Raw genomic sequence first — 15,650 nt, 5'->3', positions numbered from 1 at the left:
CAACACAGAAAATTTCAGACCCAACAGTTAGTTCGGCATAGTTATAAACAACTGAAAAAAGGGTTTTATGTGGAAAGTGTTAGGCAAAATTAATTATAGGCATTGCTACCAGTTCAGCCTATAAATTTTTATTATTTTATTTCTTGTTACATGGACAGTTTCTTACTTTTTGTTTAACTCTGTAGCGTAAAACAAACAAGAAGTATGAACTGATTAACATTGCTGTAGGAGACTTAACTTTAGCCTTTCCTGATTAACTTTTTAAAACTGTGGAACATTAACATTGTATTACACAAGTTTTTGTTTTTGTTTCTATTTTATGTATTTAATGTGTAGTTGTTACCAGTACGACACTTGCTCCGATTTGTTTTTCCCATTAGATAGAACAAAAAAAGCTACTCAACTGATCTATATTGGATTATCTTGCAACTTTGTTTCCCCTTAAAAATCAAATGTATGTTTGAGTATCTCAGATCTATTGATTAAATCAGGCTATTGTTGCTGGGTTTTTTTATTAAATACAGAACCTGTGTCTACGTGCTTGGTCTAATAGCCAAAACTAAACAAGGTTGTGACATTCTGAAGCAGCACAATTGGGATGCAGTGAGACACAGTCGTAGACAGCCGTGGCCAGTAGTCCCTGATGACATGGAGCAACTCTGCAATGAACTCTCTTCTATACCCAGCACTCTTAGCTTGAACTCAGGTTCCACCAGTTCTAGGCATAACAGTGAAAGTGAATCTGCACCATCAAGTAAGCATAACTAGAATTAATGGTACAGTGGTAAACATTTCCTAGTAAGTTTTCAAAACAACATCTAGAAAATGTTTTTGTATGTTGTTATACTTATACATTATAAGTATAATACTGAGGTAAATTTTCTAGGCTTAATAATAATACATCTGTTTTGTGACCAATATTGGGAATTTCAATCTGCTGCTAACCATACTGTATGTAGAATCTTTAAATAGCTCTAAGGAATGCAGCACTGCTGATTGGAGGTTAGTCTCAGGTTAAGTATTAAATACAATAATGTAGCTATATCTTTGAAACAATGAAATCTTTAACATATAAAGTATTTCATAAAAGAGAATAACCTGACAAACCAGGATTTGAAGAGATATCTTCCTTTTCTGATGGGTACAGAAACTAATATATGCAAGTACTACGTGTTGCAGAAATTGAAACAAAAACATATATTAATATATAGTATAGCCATTGTCATTGTAAACACCAAAGGAAATAGTTATTTTCAATAACCTGTGCGGAATTTAGTAGCACGAGTCCCATTGCATTTCAGTGAGACTTGTGTGCCTAAATTCTTTAGATGTTTAGATGCCTTCAGTTGTCAGGTGACTTGCATTACTTTTTTTGTTTTGTTTGTTTAAGAAATTGTACATATTGACAGGTGAAAGGCTATCTTAGAAAATTTGTGATAGGCAGCTATTTTTAAGCAATTGTTCTGTAGATCATTAAATTCAATAATTATAGTCATCAGGAATAAACACACAGTGAGAGTTGGGAGATCACACAAATTTAATTCTCAGTGTGTTAGCTATGTGCACACATGCAGAGAAAATACCTTCCAAACTCCTTGGAATAGGGAGGTGTGTGTGTGTGTGTGTGTTTGAGTTCCCCTTTTATGAAGACTAAAATAACTGGTGCAGGTAGCTACATAGCTTATGCTCAAAACTCATATTTGTACAAACCATTTAGGCATCCATATTTTAAAAATATGTCATATGATGAAATGAACAAAATGTGAATGAATTTTTAAAGATGTGATTCAAGCTGTGTGATTCAGATTTTAAATTTGATGCAGCTTCTATTAACAAAGAATGTAACTGCAATTTGTTTTCATGGAAATTTCTTAGCATTGGCTCTAGGGGGAGTTAACAGCCATCTTCTTCCAAAGAACAAAAATAAGACAGGGCAAGAGAAGGGGATTATTTTTATAAGCAGGGAACAAATGCTAATTTGAAATGTGACTTGTGCATCATAACATACATGTTTACTTCTTTTTGTTTTAGAATTATGAAATGTATTTGATGATCTTACTGTGTATCAAGTTTCAGTAATTTTTCAATAAGTTTTTTACAATTTAGTTCCTGCACTTTCTAGAAATATCAGCATTCAGTAATAAGAATCCTTATTTAATTTCAGGTATGTTTATCATGGAGGATGACCGGTTTGGCAGTACTTCTACTAGCACATTTTTTCTGGATATCAGTGAAGATGCAGAACAAACATTTTATGACAAACCTGGACCCTTAAAGGATAAGGATCGTAGTCCTTTTCCCTTTTTTGCTTCTAGCAGATTTGTGAAGAATCGCATCCTAAATTCACTTACTTTGCCTAATAAAAAACATAGAAGTAGCAGCGATCCTAAAGGAGGCAAACTGTCATCATCAGACAGTAAATCAAGCTTGAGACGAAATCGTACAGTAACAGAGCCTTCCAGTAGTATAGACTTTACTCCTGGGGATGAATTCACTCCTGGGTTCAGAGTTCCTAAAATCCATACTTTACGCTTAGAAACATTCGCTGGGAGCAAGCACATGGAAGATACAGGTAGTACCCCAAGTATTGGAGAAAATGATCTAAAGCTGCCAAAAGGTCTTGGAAATGAAAATCACAGGGAAAACACAAGCAGAGAGAGACTAATAGGAGATGGTTCTACACAAACACATTTCAAGAGTCGTAGCTTAAGTTTTAATACAGATACCACAACAAGTGGCATAAGCTCAATGAGCTCAAGTCCGTCAAGGGAGACGGTGGGTGTGGACGCTACAAATGTTGACACTGACTGTGGAAGTTTGAGTACTGTGGTAAGTACAAAAACAGTTAAAACAGGCCACTATTCAACACCACAATCTAACCACCTGCCTCTTTCAAAATCAATTTCTGTATCCCTGGTGCCACCAGGGTCTTCTCATACACTTCCTCGAAGAGCACAGTCCCTTAAAGCTCCTTCTCTTGCTACCATAAAGAGTCTTGCTGACTACAACTTTAGTTATACAAGTTCTCGAGATGCCTTCGGCTACGCTACACTGAAACGCTTACAGCAGCAAAGGATGCATCCTTCACTGTCTCATTCGGAAGCCTTAGCATCTCCAGCAAAGGATGTGCTGTTTACTGACACTATTACCATGAAGTCTGGGAGCTTGGATTCTCGGCTAACGCCAAGCAGGTAAGAGGCATCCATGCTGATTTATTATTTCACAAGCATAGCTGCAAATTAAATGAATTTTTTTTTCTCATGAAAATTACTTCTACAGCTTTCTGCTAATGATAGGCAACATTCAATGTCTAATGATCCGCAAATCCATTGGAAGCAGTGTAACTGTGTTAAGAGAATAATTAATCTACTAGGGATCTGAACTTCCTAATTGCTGTTCTAAAAGGCCCAGCATATACAACTATCTTCAGAACCCCTCTGCCAGATAGACCAGTCACAGGAACAACTATTTTCTTATTTATCTTGGTGGTTTTTCCCATTTAACTTTTTTTTTTAATTGTTAAACACTAATAGTACTTAAGCGGAAATAATGATTCAGCCTGATCTCCCTGTTTTCAAGCAATGAGAGCAAACTGTTTTATTTTCTTGAGTTTCTCCCAGTGTCACTTACTGAGGTTTTAAACTGACAGCACTATCTTTGGATTAGACCTGAATTAAGTCGAGCACAGGGAGACACTGGGTGAAATCCTTGCCCCACTGAAGTTAATAGGAATTTTGTGATTGACTTCATTTGGTCCAGAATGTCATCCGTGGGACCCATTTTTAGAGAGAGTTAGTTTCTCCTTTATATTAGTCTGTGATGTCAGACATTCTGAAGCACTGATTAGACCATTACATAAGATGCTTGTCTCATGACACAGACAGTCTTGCCTTTGTTAGAGAGAAACTACCAGTTGCTGAAGTCCCAGCACACTCCCCCTTTTTATCAGGTCACTGTCCCTGGACTCTGTTTCCAGAGCTTTGTCTTTTGTATTAGTCTTTGATTACTGTTGTCTCAAATTTGAGACTGCTGCTGGCAGGGAGAAGTTTTCTAGCTCTGTTTTTTTCTGTCTGCCTCCTCTCCCTCCAACACACACATCCTTTCACCAGCATCCTGGTTGATGTGACAGAAAGGGGAGAGGTTACCATAGTTGTTTCTTCTCTGGAGCCTCCTGGCTGCTGCACGGGAGGCAGGCATCTGGTGCTCTGTCCCCCATGAATAATCCTAGCACCTGTCTCTGTGGATCCTTTCTTTCCCAAGCTGAAACAGCATGAAATAGGACGTATTTGACTTTGTCATATGTTCTAAATTTAGGGGCATAGTTTAGGGGGGAGGGATAGCTCAGTGGTTTGAGTATTGGCCTCTAAACCCAGCATTGTGAGTTCAATCCTTGAGGAGGCCACTTAGGGATCTGGGGCAAAAAATCAGTACTTGGTCCTGCTAGTGAAGGCAGGGGGCTGGACTCAATGACCTTTCAAGGTCCCTTCCAGTTCTAGCAGTTAGGTTTATCTCCTATTATTATTATTATTTTATTATGAAAATTTTGATCTTATGGTAGGATATGGTCCCTTTTTAGTCAGGTGTAATTTGAGAGGTGTGTAGTGCCCACAACTTCCATTAAGTTATGATTACTGGGCATTGTTCAAGTCATGCTCCAAATCATCATATAAGATCACACCTGTTTTATTACTGGCTAGACCTCAGGAAAATGTCCTCACTCTTTACCTACACTAGTGTTTTTTCTTCTGGTCTTCCCCTGAGAAAAATAATTAAGTTCATAGGTTAATATTAAATTCCTAACTCTGAAGTTGGAAATGAGGAAAATAGTAGCAAATAGGTGTCATTACAACATTTAAAGTGATATGACTGTTTTGTGGTGGCCACTCATTGTAATAAGTAGTTGTCTAGGTCTAGATTAATGGCATAATTTTTTTTCTGCATCAGTTGCTACTCCAATCAGTGCTGGTACACAGAGATACTTACTAGAATATGATATCAAGAATAAAATCTAATTCCCCTACCTGATTTAACCATGAGACCAGCAAATGAAGCAGTGGTCCTACAGATGATCTCCTTCACTACACAACCCTGATTCATGCATAGAGAGGTCCATCCTGTATACTGAATGTGCCAGGGGTCCTGTGGAAAAAGTAATATTTGATCATATAATTAAAGATTATCTAGTATACGCACACAAGGGGACTGAATTAAGTTTGCACAGCTAATTTTAATGGTCGTATTTCCTAAGCTTTGAGTGCTTGACTTGGTAAACAATGTTCTTTTAACATAGTTTTTTTATTTAATTTCCTATGTTTTTAAAAAGCAAATGGGGAAGGAGGAGAAAAGAAATTTAATTATGCGACATAATGTTGACAGCCGTATGGGTCATTGGTAAGGTTGAGACCTTTAGATCCACCACATACCTCTGCCACTTAAGCTAGCAGAGTAACTGATAGGTGTTAGTACATTGTCCTCTGTTTGGACCAGTACTAAAGGGGAATGAGAGAGACAGTTTGCCAGATATCTGCTGACAGCAGAGGGATAGAGAGACTCCAGAATCTTGGGTTCTGTTCTAAGATCTGTAGGGGGGTGCTCTAATGGGCACAGACTCTTCTTCCCATTCCCTCAAAGCATGACCCCTTCTGCCCTATCCCCTCCAACATGTTCTTGTCTCTTCCTCACCTCCTCCTTATCCCTCTCCATCCTGTTCTTCCATAGCCACTCCAAGTCTCCATTCCTCAGAACTCTTATCCCGTTGATTAACCAGTCCCATTTTCTGCTACTTGGCACCTCATCTGATCTCTCTCTCCCCACTCACCCAGTCCCACCTCCTGCATTCACCATCATCACTGGCTCCCAGTCCCAATCCCTGCATTGGTTCATCTCATCTCACTGTGCCCTTCACCCCCAGCTCCTGTCTGTTTTTTTACCAGTCAGTACTAGTTTTCCCCCTGCACTCTGGCTCTTTATCAGATCTGTCTCCCCTCTTTTCTCCCACCCCACTGGCTTTTTGTCCCAGGCTTTTGCATAGCCAGTTCCAGACTTCCTCGTCCCAAGTTCCCTCTCCTCACCAATACTAGTCCACTCTCCCAGGTTCCTTGTCCCCATTTCTTCCACTCTCCATCCTTGGGTACAGATCTTGTCCCATTTGCTTTCAGTTCAGATGGTTTTTTCCTCCACTCTGAGCCAAGCCAGGGTAGGGAAATCATTGAGCACAGAGGAGAAAGAGTCCCTGCTCTCAGTTCTAGTGCCCAGACCAGGAATGGCCTGTAGCAGCCCAGAGCTGCAATTGTAGGAAGAAATCTGCTCAGTACCAGGAACACACCCAATGAAGACAGATTCTTTGGAGAATTTAGCCCAGGGGTGGGCAAACTTTTTGGCCTGAAGGCCACATCTAGGTGGGGAAATTGCATGCAGGGCCATGAATGTAAGGCTGGGGCAGGAAGTTGGGATGCATGAGGGAGTGCGGGGTGTGGGAGGGGGTGCGGTGTGCAGGAAGGGGCTCAGGACAAAGGGTGGAGGTGCAGGAGGGGTCGGGGGCATGGTGGGGGCTCAAGGCAGGGAGTTAGGGAGTCGAGGTGCAAGAGGGGGTGCAGGGTGTGGTGGGGGGGCTCAGGGCTGGGGTGTGGGGTGCAGGGTGCAGGAGGGATGTAGGGTGCGGCGGGGTAGCTCAGGGCAGGGGGTTGGGGTGCAGGAGGGTGCAGGGTGCAGCGGGGGTTGAGGTGCGGCAGGGGGCTGGGGTGTGGGGTGCAGGAGAGGTTTGGGGTGTGGGCTCTGGCATGGCGACGCTTACCTGGAGCAGCTCTGAGATGCCAGCGGTGTGTATTGGGGGCCAGGGCAGGCTCCCTGCCTGCCCTGACGCTGTGCCATCCCCAGAGGCAGCCAGCACCATGTTCCTGTGGCCCCTGGGCGCGGGGCGGGGGGCAAAGGGCTCTGCGCATTGCCCTCGCCTGCGGGTACCTCCCCCAAAGCTCTCATTGGCTGTGGTTCCCCCTTCCCGGCCAATGGGAGCTGGGGGGCGGTGCCTGCAAGCGAGGGCAGCACATGGAGCTTTCTGCACCCCCACCCCCAGGAGCCACCCTTCCAGGAGCGGCCCAGGACGCATGGCACCATGAGGGTGGCAATCCCGTGGGCTGGATCCAAAGCCCTGACGGGCCAGATCCAGCCCATGGGCTGTAGTTTTCCCACCCCTGATTTAGTCACTGAAATCTAAAATCTCTATTGAGCATATGTGAAAAGTGTTTTTTTTCTTCCCCCCTAAGGCTTGTAACTTGGCCAAATTTGGGCAGATATCAAAAGTCACATCCTTGGCACAGAGGCCACCCCTTGACAAATGTCAAGTCCTTTCCCCAAATCATAGGGGTGCTAGTTTCCCAAATAAAGGTGGTCAGACATTTTTTTAACATTGGCAAAATGTATATTTCCTTGACCTTGTTCTTGGAAATAGATAAACTATTTTGAATGAAATTTTCCAAAAGAAATTTCAGCCTGAAGCAAACACCTGGAATGGAAAATTTAAGCCCAAGTGGTTAAAATTTGGGCAAGTCATAAGTAACTGGAAATGGGGTCTTATATTGGGATGTGTTTGGCAACCTTAACACAGGCGGTACTAGCAATCCCCACCTATAGATGCAGAATTTAAAAAGGAGTGCTTGTCAGAGGTTTGTCATTTGTTCTTTTAATTATCTTACAGGTTCATGAAAGCTTTAAGTTATGCCTCACTAGATAAAGAAGATTTATTAAGCCCTATTAACCAAAACACACTGCAGCGTTCCTCCTCTGTTCGGTCCATGGTGTCCAATGCTACGTATGGTAGTACAGATGATTACATTGGTCTTGCTCTCCCAGTGGATATCAATGAAATATTTCAGGTATGTACACAGCAGTGTGTTTAACTGATGTACAGAATGAAAATAAGTTTGCATTTATTTTCATGAGTAATGGCAAAACTTCCCCACTGATTCAGGATTCTGTTAGGATGTGTGAAATTCTCATCTACCTCAATTAGGAGATCTACATATGTAGGAATAGCAGGATATTGAAATTTCTGAGTTGCACACATTTCTGAAATAGGGACACTTTCCTACCTTAGTTATTTACAGAAAAGTTCCAATCAGTTGTGGTCACATGGTTTTGGAAGGGTGCTTTTCATTTAAATTAACTGTTCTTAGATAAAAAGCTAGTGAATTAAAGTAGAAAACCTGTGCTTCATGAGGTTGAAATCTCAGCACTTGCTAACAGCTATGTATGTGATATTCCTTTGTGCTTCATCACAATAGGACTTCCTGTTGACATTGTTTTATACCAAAATTGGCATAATCATTTTTCACCCCCTCCATCTGCACTTGATCTTTCCTCATGAAATCCTTCTGCCACTCCCAGTGCACTCCCCTCATTAAATAATTACTGCTTCATTTCTCTTCTCCACCTCCTCTACATGCTCTCTCGCCTGTTTTCTCTTCTCTAACCCTTTGTAGGTCCTCTGCGATCTCATTTCTCCTCTGCTCCACTTGGTTGTTTTCACTGGTGGCCAACTTAGAGGCTCTTGCATGTTCTTATCCTCCCTGATCTACTGATGGGCTATTCCTTTCCCCTCTGTTACCATTCACTTGACTGTGTCTCTGCCTTTCTCATCAAACTCTCCTTCAGCAGAATTTTCCTCCACTGGCTTCACCTCCTTTTTGTTGGTGGTGCTGAATGTTCTGTCCTTGCCCCTACACCTTACTGCACCTTTTTCTTTTAAGATCCGCCATCTCTCTGCTGGTGGTTCCCAAATCTAACTTTGTATCCCTCCAGTAATGTTCTGCAACTTTCTCTGCCCATACACATACCTAAATAGCTGCACAGATGATAACATACATATATGGACATCAAACTGCCAGCTCAAAACAACTATAGTGCAGTGTGGAACTCCTGTTCATCCCCAAAGCCCTCTTCCTCATTTCTGTTAATAATTGCACCAACCTCCCTGTTACCCTGCTTCACAAACTTGATGTAATGTTTTTACTGTACTCTTCAGTGCACACGTTCAGACTTGATAAATCTTGCCAATTCTTTCATACTATTTGTACAGCATCTAGCATGATGGGGCCCTTATTCTGATTGAGTTCTGTAAATGCTACTGTAATCTAAGTAATTAATAATTTATCTTCAAAATGTGACCCATCTTCTGCACCACTAGTGCTAAAAAACCCGGTTGATGCCATGGCTATATTACTCTCCTGTCCAGCATGCTGTATCTAAAATAATCTTCCTCAATGTCCCTCACTCTGCATTTCTGCACTCTTTTCTGATCATTTTTCATCATATTCAAACTCATTCATTCTCATCTTCACGGCTGCAGATACCACTGCTAGTGCCATCTCCCTTCCCTATCCTGTCTTCCAGCTCAGCGCACCTAGCTATTCCTAGGGACGTGTAGAATATCCTCTGATCCTGTGTGATGCAGTTTCGTTCCTCCTTCAAATTCCTGCTCAGGACTCACTTTGGTTAGACTTCCAGTACTGATCTCTCACCAATATCTGTTCTTCTTTCAAATTTTGTTCCTTCAAATTTATCATATAATATATTACTATACAATATCTAAAAACTATGTACACAATAGAGGAAAAAACAAAGAACTAATAAGATGTGTAACTACATACAGTAATTTATTCCTTGATTTTTACTGTTGTAATCCTCCTTCCAATATTTCCTTTCACTGTTTACCATTAATTGTTTTGATATACATAAGGGCTTGTCTATGTGTGGGGGAAAGCCTGCAGTAGCTGTTAGTGCGGAGTAGATGCTGTACACTAATTTCCTATGTGGACACTTTCTGGGCTCTCTGCACGCTAATTTCCCCAAGTAATCAAGCCCTTACTTGCATCTTAAACTCCATGAAGCAGAGTTCTGTCCTTAAAGCACTTTTCACATGTATGATATTGTAGAAATATTTGTAGATGCAGCAAATGATAAAATCTTCAGGTTATTGTGTGCACTTTGTCGATTAGCTATATAGATTATAAAAACGTAAATAATTGTGATCATCTTGTTTTATAAGCTTCAGTTTCCAGCTGTTCAATAAAATCTAAAAAAAAATCTGCATATTAGTTCAAAGATCCTTTAATGACTTTCTTGAAACACTTCTGCATAACTTTCATTTAAAATATTTCAGGTTAAGGAGACTCCTTATTTCCAAAAGAAAACCATGCCTCCATTTGATGACCGTGGAACTAGAGTCTTTGCATCTGATGTAGGAGGTAGTTGTTTTTTCTTTTCAATACCATTTAATTTTATATAGCTTGACATTACCATACTTTTTTTTCTTTCCTTACTCTTCTTGAAAAGATTATTCCTAGCTGTTCAGTTTTGAGAACTGAATTTAGATTTTTCAGGATAATGGAGCATCGGCCCCATATCACATCTTGCTTGCAAGGTGTCCTGGTCTTGCTTGGAAGCAAGATAACACACCAGGGAAATGAGCTAGAGCCCAAATGAGAAACAACTGATCATGATGGGTTTAGAGAAAGCAAATTAACTGAAAACCAGGACAGAAATTCTCTCCCCCATTGATAGTAAGGTATGTCTCCACCAATTGTTGCTCACTGTTTGTAACCTGGAAGATTGGTTAGATTCCTGTTTCCTCTGGATGATCATCTTTGCCTGCTTGGTAACCTGACTTTCTTGCCATAAGCATATTCAACCACCATCTCATGATCTTCTCTGACTACTTGTGTATTTCCTGGTGGTATTGACCTACAAAGCCTTACCACTTATGGTTTTCCTACTGAAATACCACCTCTCTCCTTGTGACATATTGTAACAATTGAGATCAGCAGAGGTGCTCTAGCTGGACACCCCGCCCTACTACAGTATGATGTAAAAGATGGTGTTCTTTTGGTGGATATAGTGTTTCCTTTGGGAATGTGTTTCCCTCTTAGACCAAAATAGTCAGAATCCACTGACCTTCAGGTCTCACTGCAAGACATGTTTTTAAAGAGCTACTGAAGAAAGAAATGTTAGTGGCAGTGTAAAGGGAAAGTGGGGGATTTGGGTTATTTTTGGGCTTCCTGGTTATTTACATGTTATGGGGTTGTTTTTCTTCTTTGTTGTAATTTTAACTGTTTGTCAGCAGCACTTGCAGTGTCTTGGTAAGTTGTGTAATTATCAAACTTGTCACATACAAAAACTATTTTGATTGCATACGTCAGTTTGTTACACCAATAAAAGAGGTGGTCAAATACCTGCTTCTATTTTTGTTTATTGACTTTACACCAAAGTTTCATTCTTTTATTTTGAAACGGAGTCAATATTTATTATGTATATTTTTGCATTATTGGCTGTGCATATTTTGTTCAGTTTGAATGTGCAATTGAATTTATGGATGTATTTTAATTTTGCAGTAGTTTGACTGACTGTCTTACTCATAAAGAAATAGAGGTTGTATGAGATGTTGTGAGATTTATTACAGAAAGAAAATCAAAGTTTTAATACTAACAACTCTTCTTGGAGATATGCCACTTCCCGACTAAAAATATTTTGTTATTTTTGGCTAATTTTTAAAAGGGATTTAATTAAAAGAATATAATCTTAATTTACTTTGGTCTTGCTTTTTTCTGATTTCTAATTGTTTGTCTACAGGCCATCCGTCTGGGACTGTGGATGTTGTCAAAAGTCCCTTCCAAATGCTTAAACAGCAGATCAGCCTCACAGAGATAATGAATACAAGTCGTTCAGATGCCTCTCAATTTTTAGAAAACACAGAAGACACTGGGTTACAGGAGCACACAGATGATAACTGCCTTTACTGCGTTTGTATCCAGATACTGGGATACCAGCAGAATAACAGAGTGAACACTGCATATAGTCATACAGGTTAGTTTGCCTCCATTACTGTCTACTTTTATTTATGCTTCAGTGGGATTTATAGAAATGCTGAATAAAAATACTGACGTAGTCTGTTGTGAAGATGAACAAAAATAATGCATCCTTTTTAATGGTTATTCTGTCTTTGTTAGCACTAAAATCTTGTGCAATCAGCAGTGATATTTCTAGATTATAATTTCCCAATTTTCTGCTGCTTCTGTTGGTGTTCATGCAACTGTGTGCATACATTTTTTTTCAATCTTTTTTAAAAAGCTCACCAAAGAAGAAAATTATTTAAAATGTGAACATTTGAAGCCTAATTCAAGCTTGCACATAGATCAGCATGCAGAAAACTGAGACTCACTTTCAAACCAACTGGAAAAAAAATACTTTTTCCATGTCAGACAATATATATGTTAAAATGGAAATAACCAGCTTATGCTTGGACAGAGAACAGATGCGATGAACAGAAGGGGATTTGGTTGTCTGTCTTCTCCAGTTACTCTGGTTTGGAGTAGAATAAGTCATAAAAGCTTTCTCCACTTTCCTCCCGAACCTGCTTCTGCAGAGTTTGCTGGTGTGTGCCCTTCATGGTGTTTAGAGTAAAACAGATTCTGCTGACAGAACTTCTAATCTCTATAGGTTGGGCCTCCACCATTTCACCATGCTGATCTACTTTGGATCAACCTTAAAATTTAAAGATCTGAGTTCTGTTCCCAGTACTGCCACAGACTTCCTGTGTGAATTTTTTGGCAAGTTCAGTGGAATTACACTGGAGTAATGCCTCAGTTCTCCATCTGTTAAAATAGCTTAATACTTACTTTTTCTGCAGCCAAGTCACTTCCACTATTCTGATACATATGGGCTATTTGCCTCCTGCCTTCTGTTTTCAGGGGCAGTGTAGTGCTGTAACACAGCCCCTTCTGGTCTCGTCCTGTTTTCTAGCCTGATGCCAGATCTTCTTCCTCCACAGCAGTAGTTCATATAGGCAATTCACTTTGCTCCCAACCATTTCTTTGCCAGCTTTAATTTTAATCATTTTTCAGGTAGTGATGAGCTTTTGCTCTCCTTCCTCCTCCGAGTAGGTAAAAAGCAGAGTGGCGGTATCAGCCACCGGGATCTGACCAGTATAGGCATGATGGAGCACTCCTGCGAACACCAAGCTAAATCAGTGAGGCATCATTTACAGGCTCTTCAGAGGGCCTGTTCACAGCCAGCCAACCCTCATGCTGCTAAGCCTGGGACTTAGAGTTGGACAGTCTTATTGGGTCTGTCCTTACCCCAAGGAGCCATGACCTAAATGCAGAAAAGCCTGATCAGGAGTCTCAGAGCATATTTGGGAGAGAATTGAAGGACGGGGGAGGACACCATCTGGCCAGCCCAAAGGGTATATCCTCGGGCAGATCCAGGCCAGAAGAAGAAATCCATTGAGTAGGACATGGTGCTGCTTTTCTGTTCCCCACCAGATGCTAAAGTGAGTCATAAGGTCTCTGGGGAAAGAAGTAAGACCATATGCAGTTCCCCTTTTTCTCAACACAAGTCTGGGGACTCTAGCAGTGAGACCCCATCCCGTAGGAAGAGGGAGCGGAACCTAGAGGGGGAGAACAGAAAGGGAGATCTATTCAGATCACTTAAGAGCTGCAAGAGACCCTGCCCCGGCTACACCTGAGGGTCAGCTCTTTCAAAGCAGGTGAAAAAAGGTTTTTAAAAAACAAAATAGAATAAAAATGAGGAGAAAAACCTAGAAATCTAAGAAGTATTTGTGCCCTGACTTAAAGCACCACCCCTTCTGCTAAGGAAAGAGAGCGCTCATATTCAGGCTCTGAGTAGGGCATGAAAGAAATGCAGAAAAGGTATTTTCCAAATACCTGCCTTCCAAATCTTTGTCTGAGACAGCAATCCCACTGTACCAGTTCTTTGAAGTTGTGATCAGAGAGAAATGGGAATTCCTTGATAAGGGTAAGTTTTATGTAAGCAGGTATGCACATGCCTTAGCTGTGTCAGCCCAATGAGCTGTTGGCTTAGGGGGACTTTGAGTTGGCTCTTGCAACTTATAGAACCTAGGTTAAAAACGCCATCACAAAAATATCAAAGGTCAGTGCTGCAGTGGCATCTGTGGCAAGATCCCATTCGAATGGGATTTCTTTCCCAAAGATGCAACTGATGAGAAAGATGGAAGCCACCAAGGGATTTTGAGGTTTCCTTGGCCACCCTCAGGATGTCCATGGTCATTACATGCATCACAAGAACTACAGTGTCCTGGCTGGATTGACCATAATGCCAAGGGAGACACAGACATCCTGATTGCCGGTCTACCATTAAGAAAATAGCCCTAGCAACAGCTTCTGTCACAGATGGCCCCCAGTTGATGCAATGAGATTCTCAGTCAGGGTCACAGCATCCAGCTCAGCAGGCAGACACCATATATGGCTGTGCCCCAGATTGCAGATGCCCACTTCAAACAAATTCTGGGGTCATCCAAATTCACAGTCTCTCAACTGTTTGGGGAAAAAATTGGTTAAACTGTGGTAGACAACACTTCTAAACCAAAATAGTCCTTCGCTTTCCTGCACATACTGCCTTGATGAGGTTATACAAGCCCAGTAACAGAAATACTCTGTCCATTCTCCTCACAAAACTACCTAAGGAAAGGACAGCAGGTTCATTCAGGAAAGCCCTGTAGTCATGGATCAGGCAGCAAAATCAGAGATAGCAGCAGCCTGTCTAAGGGCTCATTATGGCAATGAGCAAATAAATGTGCCTCTGTTCATATTTGAATCTAGGAAGCAGAATTTCTCATTTCTCAGGAGAATGGTCTCTTATCAACCACAGAGGTGGATGAGAGGTAGTAGGTCGATGTTATGCCCCGAATAAAGTTCCCCATCCCATCCTTTCTTCATGTAATCCCCCATCTCATACAGCCACATCAAATGGGAGCTTGTGCTAAATAAAATCCTGGACGTAGGAGCAAGAGGAAAAGTACCCTCAGAAGAAAGGTTCTTACGGCTACACATCATATTCTTAATCATCCAAAAGTGTACCATCAGAGTCGTCCTAGTTATTTTGACTCAACAAATGAAGATGGGTAGATTCTGGATGGAGACCCTAGCTTTGATGGTAGCATTGCTGTCCCAGGCAGTCTTTCTTGCTTCAATGGACCTAGAAGATGCATATCAATGCATCCATATATATCCATGCTACCACCACCTACTGAGATTTGTGTACGGCACAACCCATTAAAAGTACACAACTCTGCTAGTTCATTTTTCATTGTCCCTCAGGGTCTTTCCCAAGATGCTGGTGATGGTCATTGGCAGACTTAGGTCTCAGGGCACTCACCTGTATCCCTTTCTTGATGACATTTTGATCAGAATTCGAGCCAAAGTAGCAGCAAACAGAGCCACAAGCCAGACACTATAACTTCAAGCACAGTTTAATGATAAACACCAGGCAGAGTTCCCTGGTCCTTTTCACAAGGATAGTTCAGCTGTGGGTGGACTTTGCCATCTATGTGGCAAAGGTCTACCCATCCCTGGACAGATTCCAGAAAATCCAGAACCTCACATGTAGTGGTAAGAAACACAAGGCTATCCATAGCTCAATTTCTACAGTTACTGGGCCTTGTGATTTCATGTAGAGTAATCACTCCATGGAGAAGATCCCGTATCAGATGTATCCAGGTGTTTCTCATGAAAGTATGGAACCATTCACCAAAACATATGCAGGATCCAAGTGCTGGTTCCAAGCTAGATACTGTACTCCCTCAGATGAACAGTCCCAAAAAATGTCTAAGGGTCTTCCAG

The 15,650-nt window shown here is 41.2% G+C and overlaps 1 protein-coding gene across 1 annotated transcript in view; it reads left to right on the top strand.

The window, feature by feature from the left end:
* RICTOR (RPTOR independent companion of MTOR complex 2) overlaps window positions 1-15,650 on the top strand; it is a 194,734-nt gene that overhangs the window by 169,551 nt on the left and 9,533 nt on the right. The window contains exons 31-35 of the mRNA XM_075067463.1: window positions 525-754; window positions 2,165-3,191; window positions 7,694-7,871; window positions 10,157-10,241; window positions 11,623-11,856. Of these exons, the coding sequence (XP_074923564.1) occupies window positions 525-754; window positions 2,165-3,191; window positions 7,694-7,871; window positions 10,157-10,241; window positions 11,623-11,856 (1,754 nt within the window). The remainder of the gene's footprint in view (window positions 1-524; window positions 755-2,164; window positions 3,192-7,693; window positions 7,872-10,156; window positions 10,242-11,622; window positions 11,857-15,650) is intronic.

The sequence above is a fragment of the Chelonoidis abingdonii genome, chromosome 6 (assembly GCF_003597395.2).
Source record: "Chelonoidis abingdonii isolate Lonesome George chromosome 6, CheloAbing_2.0, whole genome shotgun sequence".
Taxonomy (NCBI): domain Eukaryota; kingdom Metazoa; phylum Chordata; order Testudines; family Testudinidae; genus Chelonoidis; species Chelonoidis abingdonii.
This window is presented reverse-complemented; position numbering and strand designations above follow the sequence as displayed.